The sequence below is a fragment of the Podarcis tiliguerta genome, assembly GCF_965153285.1.
Source record: "Podarcis tiliguerta genome assembly, chromosome: 8".
Lineage (NCBI taxonomy): Eukaryota > Metazoa > Chordata > Lepidosauria > Squamata > Lacertidae > Podarcis > Podarcis tiliguerta.
Window position 1 is genome coordinate 49,046,912 of NC_139541.1, and position 15,794 is coordinate 49,062,705.

The 15,794-nt window shown below is 42.7% G+C and overlaps 1 protein-coding gene across 2 annotated transcripts in view; it reads right to left on the minus strand.

The window, feature by feature from the left end:
* The window catches only part of MBTPS1 (membrane bound transcription factor peptidase, site 1), a 30,320-nt gene extending 15,319 nt beyond the window's left edge, over nt 1-15,001 (minus strand). Inside the window, exons 1-11 of one of the 2 annotated variants that reach the window (XR_014514296.1) lie at nt 14,727-14,953; nt 10,900-11,435; nt 10,216-10,473; nt 9,884-10,087; nt 8,828-8,938; nt 7,357-7,466; nt 6,885-7,001; nt 5,556-5,623; nt 4,975-5,077; nt 3,812-3,963; nt 1,195-1,356 (exon numbers count right to left, since the gene is read on the minus strand). Coding sequence is in view for 1 of the 2 variants with exons in the window: in XM_083452647.1 (XP_083308773.1) it covers nt 1,195-1,356; nt 3,812-3,963; nt 4,975-5,077; nt 5,556-5,623; nt 6,885-7,001; nt 7,357-7,466; nt 8,828-8,938; nt 9,884-10,087; nt 10,216-10,473; nt 10,900-11,104 (1,490 nt within the window). In the remaining variant the exon portion in view is untranslated. Of the gene's footprint in view, nt 1-1,194; nt 1,357-3,811; nt 3,964-4,974; nt 5,078-5,555; nt 5,624-6,884; nt 7,002-7,356; nt 7,467-8,827; nt 8,939-9,883; nt 10,088-10,215; nt 10,474-10,899; nt 11,436-14,726 lie in introns of both variants that reach the window. The other variant, XM_083452647.1, reaches the window with a different exon arrangement.
* Between the last annotated feature and the right edge of the window lie 793 nt (nt 15,002-15,794).

Genomic DNA, 15,794 nt, shown 5'->3' on the forward strand with positions numbered 1-15,794 from the left:
ATGCTCACACTCCCATTTACTGTACACTCAACTATGTTTCCAGTACTCGATCGCGTGTTATCCAAAACACATATGCATCCTTTTCCTGCTCTTATCAAATACTACTGTTTGATACAATGTTTGTCTATCAGTGATACAGAATGAAGGGACTTCCAGGGCATTCATTTTGGGAAAACTAAGGTGGTGGCTACAATGTTGGCCTCTGGAATCCTGAAGGCAGAGACCTCAACATGTGTCACTATCAGTGGTGAGATCTAGTAGGCATCCTCATCAGCAATGGTCCCCAGCCCAAAGTTACTGTATCATGATGCTGGACCACTTGCCAGGGTATCAATTTGCACAGCAAAATGCACCTCCAGCTCTTGACCACAGTTGAGAATATGGTAGCCTCAACCATACACGAGCTTAGCTCATTCTTTTGCTGTTTTGTATTTAAAGTGCCAAAGGTACTAAGCACTGTATAAGAGTTAAAAATCACAGGCCTTGCCTGCAGTCTTACAAACTTGATAATAAATATTTTTTGTGAACTGCTTGGAGATTTTCTTACAATCAAGCAGGACATATATTTTGTTAAACAGATAAATAATTTGCATTTTTATTTATCTCTAAGGTTTGCCTTAAGCAAACCTAATTAGGCAAGTGTAAACTACTGAAACCAGCTCCATCAGGCTTTCGGTAGCAGCTAATATAGCAGGTTGGGACTGTGAAGAGATGAGAAGCAGGGCCATCCCATCAGCTCTCCTGCAAGACCAGCTCTATCAAGCTCCTCCCGTCCCTAAACTGCTTTCATAATAACTGGGCATTATAAGAACTATTTAAGAATTGGTGCCTGTGATTATTTACCACCACCACAACCCTTCCATCCCCATTACTTTTTTTCTTTTTTGTGTTGTGAGTTTTTGATTGTAAGTCTGAGGGCAGGAACTGTTTTAATTGCTTCTACGTTTTTTAAAAACAAAAAACCCAAAACCCCTGGATAAGCCTTTTCAGTGAGATGTGGGTTAAAAGTGCTCACAAACAAATAAAATAGCAAAACCTTCGCTTAATCACAAAAGAAGTTCAGAGATGGAAAAAAGCTGAAGTCAGTTTAAGTTATCTTGGCTGTGCCAATGCATTTTTGGATCAATATATATTTCATAACATAACAAGAAAAAAGGTTTACTTTGAGTTATTAAACCATGCATACAGTCTTACCTGGCCTGTGGTTTATAACTATTGAGAATCTGGTAGGCTCTGAGAAGATCAAGTTTGCCATGCCCTTGCTCAAACATGTTGACCCCAGGAAGTCGTCGTGCGGATGCAATAAGGGCCTGTTTCATACTAGCTGGATTCACCATTTCACGCTTCTGGACTGTGCTAAAAATGAGAGATAGTTGTAATGTTATACTATTGTCCTGGCATCAATCAAGCCAAGCTGAAGTTAAAAATGAATCACAGCCTTGTTGTAATAATTTATTTTATTACTGCAGCCTTTTCTAGTACATTTTACTGAAGTAAACACTGGAGAAATTGGTATAAATAGTACCTTCTTCTAAACACACACACAAAAAGAAGTGCTTAAAATTTTGCCATCTTCTTTACTACCCCAGGAATAATTCACCAATGCTAACACAATATGGGACGCGGGTGGCGCTGTGGGTTAAACCACAGAGCCTAGGACTTGCTGATCAGAAGGTCAGCGGTTTGAATCCCCGCGATGGGGTGAGCTCCCGTTGCTCGGTCCCTGCTCCTGCCAACCTAGCAGTTCGAAAGCACGTCAAAGTTCAAGTAGATAAATAGGTACCGCTCCGGCGGGAAGGTAAACGGCGTTTCCGTGTGTTGCTCTGGTTCGCCAGAAGCGGCTTAGTCATGCTGGCCACATGACCCGGAAACTGTACACTGGCTCCCTCGGCCAATAAAGCGAGATGAGCACTGCAACCCCAGAGTCGGCCACAACTGGACCTAATGGTCAGGGGTCCCTTTACCTTTACCTTTAACAGAATACCAATTGAATTGGACTGCACATTGGCACAGAAAATTGAAATACAAATTTTAGAAGAAATATAAATACATAATACAGCTTCTACCAGGGCTCAGACAATTTTGTTCTACAGTCCAATCCTATGCACATTACTCAGAAGTAAATCCAACTGAATACAAATGTAGAATTTTTAAACCCAGATTTGGATATCTTGTTCCCTACAGCAATGGTTCCCAACCTTTTGGTATGGCAACCCACAAGTGGTGTTTGATGATAGTAAGACATAGTCTCAGATAATTATTAACGATGCAGCCTGCTTCTGTATTTTGCCATCATAGCAGCCACGGCTGAAAAGTCTATCTCACAAACATATGTACCACCAAACATCAGCAGCACAGGCATTGCTTCATTATCAAGTTCAGGATACTCAGTAATAATGGAGTAATTTTGGTAGCATGAAGCCAACATTCAGAAAACCTTCCAACAAATTATTTTTGAGTTCCCAATAACATGACAGTTTAATAAGTTCAAGGACAACTTCACGGCATCATTGCACATGGTTTTCGAATGCATTCTAACTTTTCTTCAGCAGAAAAGCAGTTGACAAATTTTGACAAAGCAAATGCCAAATCACCTTTGGCTTAACTATTAACTAGCCCTGGCGGCAGGTCCGGTGATGGTTTGCCACAAGATGCTCGTACAGGGAATTGTTTTGAGTGACTATTACTGCTCGCCTCTGTTGTGCAGGTGCCTGTGTGTCAGAGGCAAGCAGTTAACAGTTGCTGAAAACAACTCCCTGCATGAGCAACTTGTGGCAAACTGTCACGGGATCTGCTGCCAGCCACCACAGAACAGTTCTTGAGTCTTTTCAGATGCTTGGTTACAAGTGACAAACACAGCATTTTAATATAGCAATGAAACAAAAAGTTGGGAAAGGTATCACTATACCAGTTAAGGATTAACAGCGATAATTATTTGTGGCCTGTGGCCAACTTGCGCAAGTTTTGCAACTTATTTTCAGGCTGTGACTCATAGGGCTAAGAAATACTGCCCCTAAAGCATCAAAGCTTCTCTCAGTAAAATGAAGGTCGCAGAAAGAGCAGATTTTTTTAGCTACTTCAAATTTTTAAATGTTGTTATGAAAGAATATAAGATGGTAGGAATGTTAGATGCAACAACCAAGCCTGTTAATTTTTTAACAAAACAATTCCAAATTTATAGGACAACGCAGGAAATGGGTGATCAATTCATGCAATAAGCTTGCTTGAAGTAGGACACTGATTAAACAACTATTAGTCTAATGAAGCGCTTTTATATTGATTGTAACAATTCCTTTAAAATGATAAAGCTACAGGTATCCTTTGAACATGAAACCTGTGGAGCCAGAATATCCTCAGTTCAAATCTCCTTTCAGCCACTAACTTGCAGCAACATCAAGCAAGTCACTTTGCTTGCAAGCTCCCCTTACTCTGAAATCCCGGAGCATGCTGTGTTTCCAGAACAGCTTTGGGGGCGGGGGGGGGGGGCGGATGCCTTTCATGGCTAATTGAGGCTTACTGCTCCTAAATCAGGACTAGCCAACATGGTACCCACAGGCACACATGTGCCCACAGAGGCCTTCCCTGGTCCCCACAGGGTTCCCACTCCCCCTGCTGAAATTGTATGTGGAAATAGCATCCTATGGTAGCCAGCAGAAAAACTTGTGGTATGCTTCCATATACTGCCCACAGCAGTTTCTTCAGTTTGCATATGTATTCATAGGCCCCCTAAAGCTGTTGATCCCTGTGCTAAGCCAATTCATCTTTATTTAAGTAAACCTTTGTGGTGCTTGCATTCTCACTGAGCACTTACCTTACTAGCAGGGTGACAGCACCTGCCACCACAGGTGAGGCCACACTGGTCCCAGAGAGAGAGCGGCATCCACCCTTCATGCCAGAACCTCTTACTCCAGAGCCGTAAGTAACGATGTCGGGCTTGACTCTGCCATAACCTCCAGGCAGTTCCTTGGGAGGAAAACAAAAGAATTTCTGTTATTTATACAGCTTTTGCCAACTTGGTATCCTCCAGATGTTTTGCACAGCAACCCTCAGCTAGCACAGCTGCAGTTAAAAACATCTGGAGGTCATCAGGTTGGCAAAGCTTGCTCCAACACAATAGGCAAATATCTTGCTGTTCTTTTATAAACTCAGCATTGGCCACAATTTTTCAGATTCTGAGATGATTGCCAATGCTTCTTGTTGAATGTTACTATACGCCCACCACACACACTCACTGCTGCTGCTACCAAAAAACAGAAAAGAAAGGACAACAGCAAGATTTTTTACTAACTTGAAAACTATTGTTTGAATATTGCAGGGGAAACTGTCTACTTCCTGAATCAAAAAGTAACTTTGGGGTGCTTTGAGATGTTACTGTAGTATTAATGTGTCGTATGCATCATCAACAAGATGATTTTAAAACTTAACAAAGATTCTGCATGTTGAATTTATTTTTATGTTCAATGTTGTCTATGTATACAAACATTTTTATAAACAACTTTATATTTTTGAATTAAAGCATGAAGATGCAAAAACAGTGGGTTTCTAATTCTTCTGGCACTAGAGGACTGAAATTACTATAAATGCACTCAATTCATTACTGCTGGTGCAACATCATCATGAGTAAATTTATTCAGTCACAATGCACTGTGTCTCCCAGCATCTTTGCAATATAAAACTTTCCCATAATAAAGCTGAACAATTTCCTACTTACAAAGAATTGGCCCTAACCATTATTCTGATTTTTCTGATTATACTGATTTTTTGTTTTTTATGCGAATTTCCTTATTTAAATTTATAGGCAATCCCAAAGACGCAAGTCAAGGAATAAGAAGAGGCAGGGCTGGAAAATTAGCAAAGCTAAGTAAAAGCCAGTCGAGATTGAATAAGTTCCCACAGCCTTTCCTGTCTTAACCCTGCACCGAACAGGTAGGTCTTGCATGCTTCCAAGAGCTGCTCATGCTTGAAGATGCTTACCCAAGTGGTCATTCCCCTTGATGAGAACCGAGCAATGTTATCTTCAAAGTCAATGCCGCCTACTCCAATCACATCCATCTGGTCAGCAGGATTGTTGAGTGTGCTGAAATTAGTATTGAATTGTTATTTATCACAGCCCTATCTCAGCTTTGTACAAGATGAGGGCAAATCTACATGGTTCTGTTCCCTACCCTTTTACTTAATCCTCCCAGGTATTTTATGAGAGAGAGACATAAGAGAACAGGCCTTGATCACCTGGTGAGCTTCACAGCTGAGCAGCGATTTCAACCAATATTTAGAATCAAGACAAGTCCTTATAAAACATATATTATTTATTTTATTAGATTTCTTACCTACCTGTTCCTAAAAGGTCCTAGGATCGGTTGCAACAATAAAATATACAATCATAAAATGTTTCTTAAGCCACTTTGTTAAACCTTACCTGCCTTGCTAAGTACCTGTCATCAGAATGAGCTCTGTTGCCATAGAAACAAAACCATCTTTTAACATTTTTTCTGAAGGGAAAAGATGTTTTTTAATCTGTGGATGTTACTTTGAAAGAACACATCATTGGCACTTACCCATATAAAGGGCCATCATTTCCAATAGCAGAGACCATGATCACATTGTTGGCTGTCAGCTCCCATACCTGGAAAATTAAGAAACTCAGACTGCTGGAACATACTAACAAGTGATGATGATGATGATGATATCATAATCATTACAACCCAGAATTACAAACGGATAACCCCCTCCCTAAGAGTCTCAGAAACCAAACAGTAACATACTACTCTAGGTGGTACCTGCTTGCATCTCTCAGAAGATGCTAACAATGAAAACAAAGCAAAACCTGGTTAGATGCCCCTACGGGGGGGGGGGGGGGAGGGAGAGACCCATTTTGTGACCTAAAATTCAAAGTTACTACACAAATCAATACTGAGTTGGAATTAATGAACTCAACAAATGGATACCAGATTGCTGTAAAGGAGTATTGTCAATAACCACATCCATAAATTTAAATCTTTCCAAAATCTCACTATTGTAACACAAGCTGCCTGGAGGAAATGTGAAATAAATTCCTGCTGTTCCAATTCCACATTGAGGCCCACATATAAATTTATTAGTGCTAACTCAAGCAGCTTTTAAGCCACAGTTCTCACTGACATAATCAACTTCTGCTTAGGCGGCACCACTGAAGGTGGGTAACTCTCTTCCAAAAAACCCTAGTATTTCCACACAGAAAAATGGATGGGAGAAACTTCTCTGTGACATGACAGTTTCCACTACAGAAAGATCTGTTGGTTGGAGGAGGAGCATTTGATCATGTGAACACCGACCTATTTTGAATATTCCTTAGAGAAAGCATGGCTGCAAAGATAATAGTGTACATCCTAAGACCCCATGGGATGCTCCTGCCATTTCTTTTCTTTTCTGAGCAGCCTCCTGAACCTACCTACAAAATCTGTTTCGGGGCTAGGGTAAACCTCTAGGACAGCAAAGGAGGGAGGAGTCTTTGTAGGAGCCATTCCATTTGCAGAAGGGCTACTCGGGATTATTCTGCAATGCTTATACAGTCATACCTTGTTTAGTGTCTGGGATCCGCTCCGGAGCCCCAGCCGCTAGCCGAAAAGGATGCAGGGCAAAGTGCCATGTCTGCACACGGGGTGGTTTGCGTTTCTGCACATGAGCGAGCTGCAAACCCAGAAGTAACCCATTCCAGCACTTCTGGGTTTGCCGCGGACGTTCACCAGAATGGACGCTAGACGAGGCGGACATTCGCAGAGGTATTACTGTACAGTAATACATGTAAAGGCACTACAGAATTAACCCGAATGCTTCAAAGGTGCAGGATAAATTTACAAAAGCCACAATTGGATGCTACCCAGGCCTTTTCTGCACTTCACACGTACCTTGTCGACAAAGGGATGATCCATGAAGTCGGGACCTCCAATGCTAAGGTTTAATACATCTATCTTCTTCAAGATCGCATAGTTAAAAGCATCCAGAAACCAAGATGTGTACGAGACCTATTTAGGAGGGAAACTCATTTAGAACACTAAGCACTGTAAGAAACCAAAACATTTTTAACAACAGAGTTCCGCCCCCCCACCCCAACCACTTCACAACCCAAAAAATCTCACATATCTCTTAGCATTCTCAATTATTACTTTATAAAGCCACAATTTTGCTTTTAAAACACAACTCGAGTTAATTGCATAATAAAAACAAAACCTTCTTTGAGAATTGCTGTAGGTGATTTCAAAATATGTTAATCTGAATGTTCTACATTGAAAGTCTTCAGTAGTTACCAAACTGAACAGTATGCATAATGTACCATCTTATCTTACAAAACTTGCATTGATGTTATCTGAGGCAGCATACCTGGTTGTTAGTGAAGACTCTAAATATGTGCAGTTCTGAGTCTGGAGCAAATCCCTGGCATTCTCTCATGCTAGCAATCACACCCGCTACAAAAGTCCCATGACCCAGACCTGTTGAACATAAACAATGCTTTAAAATAAAGCTCAAAACACTACATCGCTTTTACAGATATTTCAGCTGCATTTCCTCGGCGATTCCTTTTTAACACAGCCTCTCCTTCTTCAAAAGACTGGACAAATTCATGGAGGAAATTAATGGAGGAAAACCACAAATTCAGTGGTTACTAGACAGGATGGGTATGTTCTACCTTGCTGTCAGGAGACAGTATGCCCCTGAATACGTTGCTGAGAATCACAAGTGAGTGCCATTGTACTCAGGTCCTATTAGCAGTTGGCCTTTGGGAGAATAGGATGTTGGATTAGATGGGGCTTTGGCCTGATCCAGCAGGCTTCTTCTTTTGTGCTTTTGCAGTCTCTCCTCCCTTATAGTTAGATTATAAAGTTCCTCAGAGAAGGGATGCTTCTCATGTTGCCCTATAAAGCACTTCATACACGGATGCCACAATGAATAATAGACCAGCAATGACCAGCTGTACAATTTTAAATGTGACAAGGAAACCCTTTCTGTATACAGTAAGATTAACCCGTCTAGAATATTGTGATCCCAATCCATGGTTTCATAAGCACTCTGATTCCTGTAATGGAGATGAGTTTGCAGAACACTCCCCAATAGGGCTGTGAGCCATTTTATGCACAGGAATGATATGTACATATGTACATGCCCCCACATGTACAAAACAGCCTCTAGATATGGGTTGCTGATTTAGAAGTGGCATGTTTAAATGGCACCTCCAAGTAAACATTTATATTGTGCTCCTAGATGCGCTTGGGACTTAATTCAACTGACATTAAGGGAAAGTTGCAGAAGTACTGGCAGAGGACAGAGGTGCACGTGCCACATGAAGTGATGTTGAGCTGGAGTAAATTCACAATTTTTACCATGTGCTGCATTTGTAATGGTCGGGTTCAAATGTTTCTTGAATTATAATAATGTACTAGATCACATGCCTCCAAGGCCCACTTTGATGGCTGGAAAACGACTTAGGCTTTTACAAATAAATGCTTAATAAATGTACAGACACACAGACCTGTCTTCAGAAACCACTTCTATAGCAAAATAAAAGTAACAATGCAGATTCGAATTAAAAGCACCAGTACTAATCACAAGCTGCACTGAAGGAACCCCGAGAGCCCTAAAGTAGGAGTGAGAAACATGTGGTCCACCATGTTTGTTGGAGCACTGGGTTGTGCTCATGGGAATTGTAGTCCAACAACATCTGGAGGTTCTCCCTCCCTGACATTAAGGGACATTGCATTCTAGCCTTACCTATATAGCACTGTAGCACACAAATGACAATTCATTTTGTGTGAAACAAACCCTAGTAATGAAATAATGAAACAATGAAATTCACCATCATCCAAGGTTCTCTCATTAGTCCAGTTTGTTCTCTCTTTTACATTTTTGAAGTGAGGATGCTTCTCGCTAAGTCCAGTGTCAAAGACAGCCACTTTTACACCAGCACCTATTTACACAGAAGCAGATTTATAAAATTTATAAAATTACAGATGAGCAAGAGACGTTTCTTTGGTAATCTAAAGAACATATTCCTGAATGCAAATGGATACTAAGAGGTCCATAAATCTTATCCAATGCTTAGTAAAATGTTTTCTCTTCCTAACAGCTAGCAAGTCATACAAAGCTTGCTACATATTCTCATTGAGCCTAAATAATGTACTAAGAACACTTCAGCAGGGCCAAATTTAAAGGGTTTTTATTGCTTTACATTGTAAAAATAAAAAATATCCTTTCCCCCACCCACTTGAGTATTAGCATTCTGGAAAAGATTATCAATACTTATGCAGAGAAGCCACTCAAATGCAATGGCAAATACAATCTAATGCACTATTTTGACTTTGCTTTCTGAGGTATGTATTACAGCTTGAATAATTAGCTTTGTCAAAGATAAAAATATTCCCAAAGGAAACGTCACAAGAACTAGCCTACAGGGATCCAGACATACATTAAAAAACTTATATCCATTTTATATTATCATGGTTTCTACAAAGAATGTATTTATTATTTTTAAAACTTCCATATCATCTGCTTTCCAAGGAATTCAAGTTGGCTCATGAGAAATAACACAAAAGATATTATTTCAAAACTGCAATTTGGGGAGGATGCTTCAAACCCCTAACCTTGGCCTCCTGAGAGCTGCAGTTCCTGGGGCTCCCTGGAAAGAGGGACCAGTTCAAGTCAGTGGTATGAATGTGCTAACTTATTAAGGGATACAGATCCTCTGGAAGACTACTTGCAAGGGTATACTTTCTGCTCATAGGAATGTACTTGCTAGTCATTCCCACAAGAAAAGGACCATGTCAGAAAAATGAGCTGCACACCGATGTTCTCAAGTGAGCAGCCTTATTCTTTCTGTGATCAAGGGTACAAGTTTCCAAGAATCTAAGAATACCTGTAAAACCCATTTGCCAGAGAACGTCCGCCTGAAGCGTTTGAGCGACTTGTCGGGGTATGGCTCTCAGCAAACGCCTACTTGAGTGCCTGCCTGTTGCGTGCCAAAATCCAGAACCCAACGACAAACTTGCCCTTCTCAGAGGACGAGACGACTGCCATTTCTGTGTCCATCTGGTTTCATTGCAGGGAAATGCTGGATCAGCTAGATATTGGAGAGTTGAAATGTTTTAAAAACTAATCACATTGTCCAAGCAGCAGAATAAGAAGGAGATTTAAGTATATACAATGATCTCCTGCCACTTCACTGGAAGAATGACTGAGCCTACTTACTTTCAGTGTACTTGAGCGAGCGAAATACTTTTCTTTGGGGGGTAACTCGTTTGATATTGGGATGATCTTCAAGTGTCTGCACTCCATCTCTCTGTTTCTCGTTGATTTGGATCACCTCAAAATCACTGGGGTAGTCACTGGCTGGGTTGTTACGGGGTACAATCCTCCAGTTCTCTATGTCACTGCTTTTCAGAGCTCTTGAAATAAATTTGCTTCTTGCTTGGGCTGAGAAGTAACCATTGAAAGCCACAATATACTCTGCAAAGAGACCACCACACATTAGAAAAGACATCTGAATCAGCAGTTGCAAGCATGGCATTTGCAGAGAAAGCTGTGTTACAACCCTTTGTCCCACTTTACAAAAAACAAGCTAAAATATCCCAGCTTGCATAACCAAGTATAATACCAAGGCATGACAATAACTAGGATTTAGTAATGAGGTTCTCAAAAGGAAGACCCCTGGTTTCAATTTAGCCTGTGGTGACGTAGCACAGATCGTGGCACATAACACAGAATTTGAGCAGAGGGATTGGGGTTGGGTAAATTCACAGAAGATAGGAGGGCCTGTCCAGACAGCCATCCTTCCCCTGAACTATTGTTTTTATTTAAAAAACCAAAGAAAAATACTTTTAGCATTTCCCAGGGACTACAATTAAAACTGGCATAAATGTTAAGTCTCATTACCATGTTCCACTACCGTCGAAGAGAATTCCACTTTCAGTGTAAGACGGGAGCATTCGGAACACAGGTGGCTCTCATGAGAAGAATTCCCTAGTCTGGTCCCCAGATGTTGTTTGCCGCAGAGAAGGATCGCAGTCAGGAACAACCAGGTGTGTGTAAGCCTCATGGTCATAAAAGAATATGGTTTCATCCCCAAAATTCCATGCATCAAGTTACATGTTGTTTTTCCATGAATCAGTTCCCTCTTTTCTTTTTGGTTTCAGAAAACGGTGCCTTTTTAAGTGCTTTTTACGTGGATAGTCTTAAGGTTTTGTCCAAGAGAAGCAGAAGTCTTGCCTTCATGGTCTTTACCAGTGAAGCCTAGTAAACAGGCTCATTTCTTTCTGCGTTTTTTCTCCATCTTTGATTAAAGGATCCTGTCACTCAGGATTCAACAGCTGAGTCCTGTACTCCATTTCAGATAGGTGATGTAAGGCCAAAGCAGAATTGCCAAGATCTGTTTCGTTGCTGGGTTGGGGTGGTGTTTTTAGCAATACACCCTGCAAAAATAAACATCCAATTACATAAATGAAATATTTTCTAATTTAATATTTTGACAAACCACAAGGCGGTAATAATATAGGCTGCAATTTCACACTAAAGTGAAAAACATATGCCTGGATTTTACATCAGGTGGCAGCTAACTTTATGTTCCTTTATACAGAAAATTAAATAAAAATCCAACATAGAAAAATAAGTATCAGAGGGAAGGATCCTAGCCTAACCTTTTCCATGGCAGGCTAGTTTTCTATATGCAAGCAATCTGCACATCAGCAGCAGCAAATTTATTGTAGTAGCTATTTAAAATGCACACCAAAATTTTCCAATATATAAACAGTAAGTAATACAATATATAATTTTTTAGAGACAACAGAATAAAACCTCATTTAAAACTGAACTGAGCACACTTTTAAACCTCACAGAACCTACACTGGTTCTTTCTGTTTGGAGTTCTCTTGCAACCAAAACATACAGAACTGTTCTATATATAGACTACATATGGGTAAACATCTTCTAGGAGAAAACAGATAATCTTTTGATCAGAGTAGGTTGTTAAACCAGACAAAATATTTATCAGGTAGAGGCTCACATGACAAAATGGTTCTCCTTGCACACAAATTACATGCAGGCAATGTGTTTGTGCAGAGAACCATTTTGTCAGGTGAGCTTCCAACTGCAATCTGAAATGGTTTACAACTTTAGTGAGAACAAGACCACAGGGAGAGCAGGGAGATCTGGCAATTAAGAAGCAGAAGGTGGGGGGGGGGGGAGAGATATTGTGTGTTTCCCTTTCATTTCCTTGTCTCGTCTCCTCTTAAGGGCTGCTAAATGCATTATGTTTTTGAGTATATCCGCAATTTATCCTAAGACCCCAGCATGTTTTCCAACCACACTGAATTTCTGCTTCCCTTCTTTCTCACTCATACACCGTCATAGTCACAATCACACACAAAAGCACCATGCCTGCATGATGTTTATCTCTGAGGAGGAACATCCACTGCTTTCTACCTCATGCCCTTCAAGAAGGCTGCGTAGGTGTGCTTAGCTGCTTACCAGCATAGGACATTTACAAGGGTTATTTTTTGGAGGGGGGTGATTTAGCATTTTAGAACATAACCTTAGCCCTCATACATCCCACAAAAGGGAAATTTGATCAAAGAAAACAAGTAAATGCTGATTGACAGAATTCCACTTCTCGCTGCTGTGGTAAACCTGTGCTGGACTGCACTACTTCAGAAATGCGAGTGAGAGGATACCTAGTATCACTGAACCCTCTGCTACGCAAAAAATAAAATAAAAATCTACACACCTGGAAATTAGGTCAGAGTGAAGACCCCACTAAGAACACAATTTATTACATTTATATGCCATATTTCCTGAAAAGGAAGTGGAACAAACACATAGCTCCCCACCATCACCATTTTATCCTCATGCCTGTGCAACAGACATCAGGGATAAGAGATGGCAACGGGCTCAACACTACCAAGTGAGTTTCGTGGCTAAGTGAGGGACTGAACCCAGGTCTCTCCATTCCTGGTCTGACACTTCAACCACTAAACCGCACTAGCTGACAAGCTAGTTTTCTGTGTTGTCGGGCTTGTTTACTTATTGAATATGCTTTCATATTCCCCATCTACCAAAAGCTGCCAGGTCAAGGGAGACACTACCTTAAGGTACTTTTCCTTGATATGCTAGCTTTCTCTGTGTGGAGGAGAGGGAGAGAAGAGAAACAGGGCTCTTCCATGATCTCTGCTGAGAGGCTAGCTGCCCTCCAAACTGTCACTTTGCAGCAGCCATTCCACTAGAGTAGATTATATAAACTATTTTCAGTCTAGCTCACAATTACAAGAACTGTAAAAAAAAAAAATTCTTAATGTCTGATCATGTTTATTTCTTTCTTCCTCCCCATCCCTTTTCACTTGTGCACTGTGTCCCTTTTAAATTGCATGGCTGGGGGCAGAAACTATCTCAATATCTATTTCTGTATGCTGCTTTGGAAGCCTTTACTGACAAGAGTGGGCTACAAAAAAAGCTTTAAAACATGTAAACTATAAATAGGGGAAAGTGTTCCACCTGGTTACCCCCCCCCCCCTTGTGCAGTACAGCCCAGAGCAGACATTAATGTTATTTATTATTTACTTAAAGCATTTATACCCCAGCCTTTGGCCAAAAAGGCTCTTAGGAGTAGCTTACACAAATCAGTGCCAAAACAGACCCTGCCCTCAGGCTCATAATCTCAAAAAGGCATGGACACACAAGGAAAAAGGAACAGGAGGGAGGAAGTGAAAGCAAACTGTAAGCTCTTAACATTTACAGTTCTAATTAGAGTTCTATAGCTCTGTGCATGTAGATTCTGGCTGTCTAGGTGGGAAGCAACTCCTCACGGAGGAAAGACATCCATCTTGCCCTTGATAAAGAGCAATCTTTCTTTCCCCAGATGCACAGGCTCTCCCACCACCATTACAGATCCAGGAGCAGAGGCGGTGACAATGTCCAGGCTGAGGAGGCAGGGCAACTGACTCACACATGCCTCCGCAGTTATCACCGGGCAGAGGAAAGGGAAAGGACAGCAACAGCCTCCACCTGCCTTGGACCCTGGCTTTGGGCCCTTGTGCTGATTGCGCCAAGCGAATGCACAGCGAGGACAGGTCCCCACCGGGTCACCTCGGCCCACTCACTCACTTTCTCTCAGCCTCACCTCCCTCACAAGGTGGCTGTGAGGGTGAAGCGGGGGAGAACCATGTACGCCACCTTGGAGGAAAGGTGGGATGTGAATATACGCAATCCTCTCCTGTCTGCTCTGTCTGCTTTCTGTGGGCTCAGACACCCCTCGAGACGTCGTCGCCAAACCCCACACGAGAGCCCCCGAGCTCGGCGCCTCTCTCGATGCTGGGGTGCCCCAGACCTTGGCGAATCAAGACGTCGGACCGAAACGTGCCTACACCCGATTTTGGGTGTGACAGGTCCGAATGCTCTTTTAAAAAATAACAACAACACAATAATAATACTTTTCGGCTTCTGCGAATTCCCAGGCCGCTCAGCGCTAGGAAGTCAATGAGGACGAGGGAGCGGGATCCGCTAAGGAACTGCGCCCGGTGCTGCCCCCCCAAAATCAACCCCCCTGAAACCAGCGGCGGTCCAGGCTCCGGCTGCTTCCTCCCCCCTGCTCCGTGAGAGGGAGGCCCGGGAGGCGGCGACAGAACGGAGACGCCGCGGCTGCTCCCCCTTCCTCCCCGTCCCTGCGGGCCCGAAGCCCCCCTCCAGCAGCTCCCTCGCCCGCTTCGACCCACCGGCCACCGAAGCTTCCGCAGGGCGCCCCGGGGCGTAGCGGCCTCCCCTGGCAGCCGGGTCCGGAGCTCCGGGTGAGGCGAGCGCGGCTCCCGTCCCGCAGCCCCCCGCTAACCCCACACCAAGCAGCTGGCCTGGGCTGCGGAGGAGAAGCCGCCTTCCATGAACGCGAGCCTGGCGCACGCTGGGACTTGTAGTCTCCGCTGGCCCTCGCTTCGGAGGGCGGGCGGGCGCGATGGACTACATTTCCCAGGAGCCTCTGGGGCTCTAGCGGGCTCGTTTGCGGGTCCAACGGACGGAGGCCTCGTTGGTCCCGTCAAAGAAATCGAAACTGCCCTCTCTGAAGAGGTAAACAGAAGTCCTTTGCTCTGACGGCGCCACAAGAAATCTGCGCCTTAAGTGCATGGTGGGATAGGGAGCCTTGCAGGGAGACTCACGGAGCCCTTGCACTTTTAAATGCGCAAATGTCTAGGCATTATTTGGAAGTTCCGCAAAGCTAAGGGCACGTGCGATGTAATCCTGTGCCCACGTAGTTGGGGAGCTGAAGACATAGGAACTGCACTGAATCAGATCGTTGGTCCACCTAGCTCAGAATTGTGACATTGACAAACAGCCTCTCTCCAGGATTTCAGGCACGGTTCTCTCCCACCCTGCCTGGAAGTGACAGGGATCGATACTCAGACCTTCTGCACGAAAAGCCGTTGTTCTACCACTAAGCTATGGCCCTCATCAATTAAAGTTTTGCTTAAATAACTCAGCACTTGCTTCTCCATCCTAGAATCCTATGTAAGCCAGTATCTGCAGAACTTGGGAAGGGTCTATTCAGCCAGCAATCTCCATCTTAGAATTTACCGGTAGTCTATAACCTGATCTCATGGCTACAGCATCAGTTTAACTTTCCAATTCCTAGTTTTCCCTCTGCTGCCCAAGCTGCTTCATGTAACATCTTGCCTGATGAGGAGAACCTGAAAAGCTTGTCATGTTTTTCTGACATGTTGTTTGTTCTGAATATAGGTTTACCTATCTATCCATCTTTTAAATGTCACAAACACATTTCCCCACACACTGAA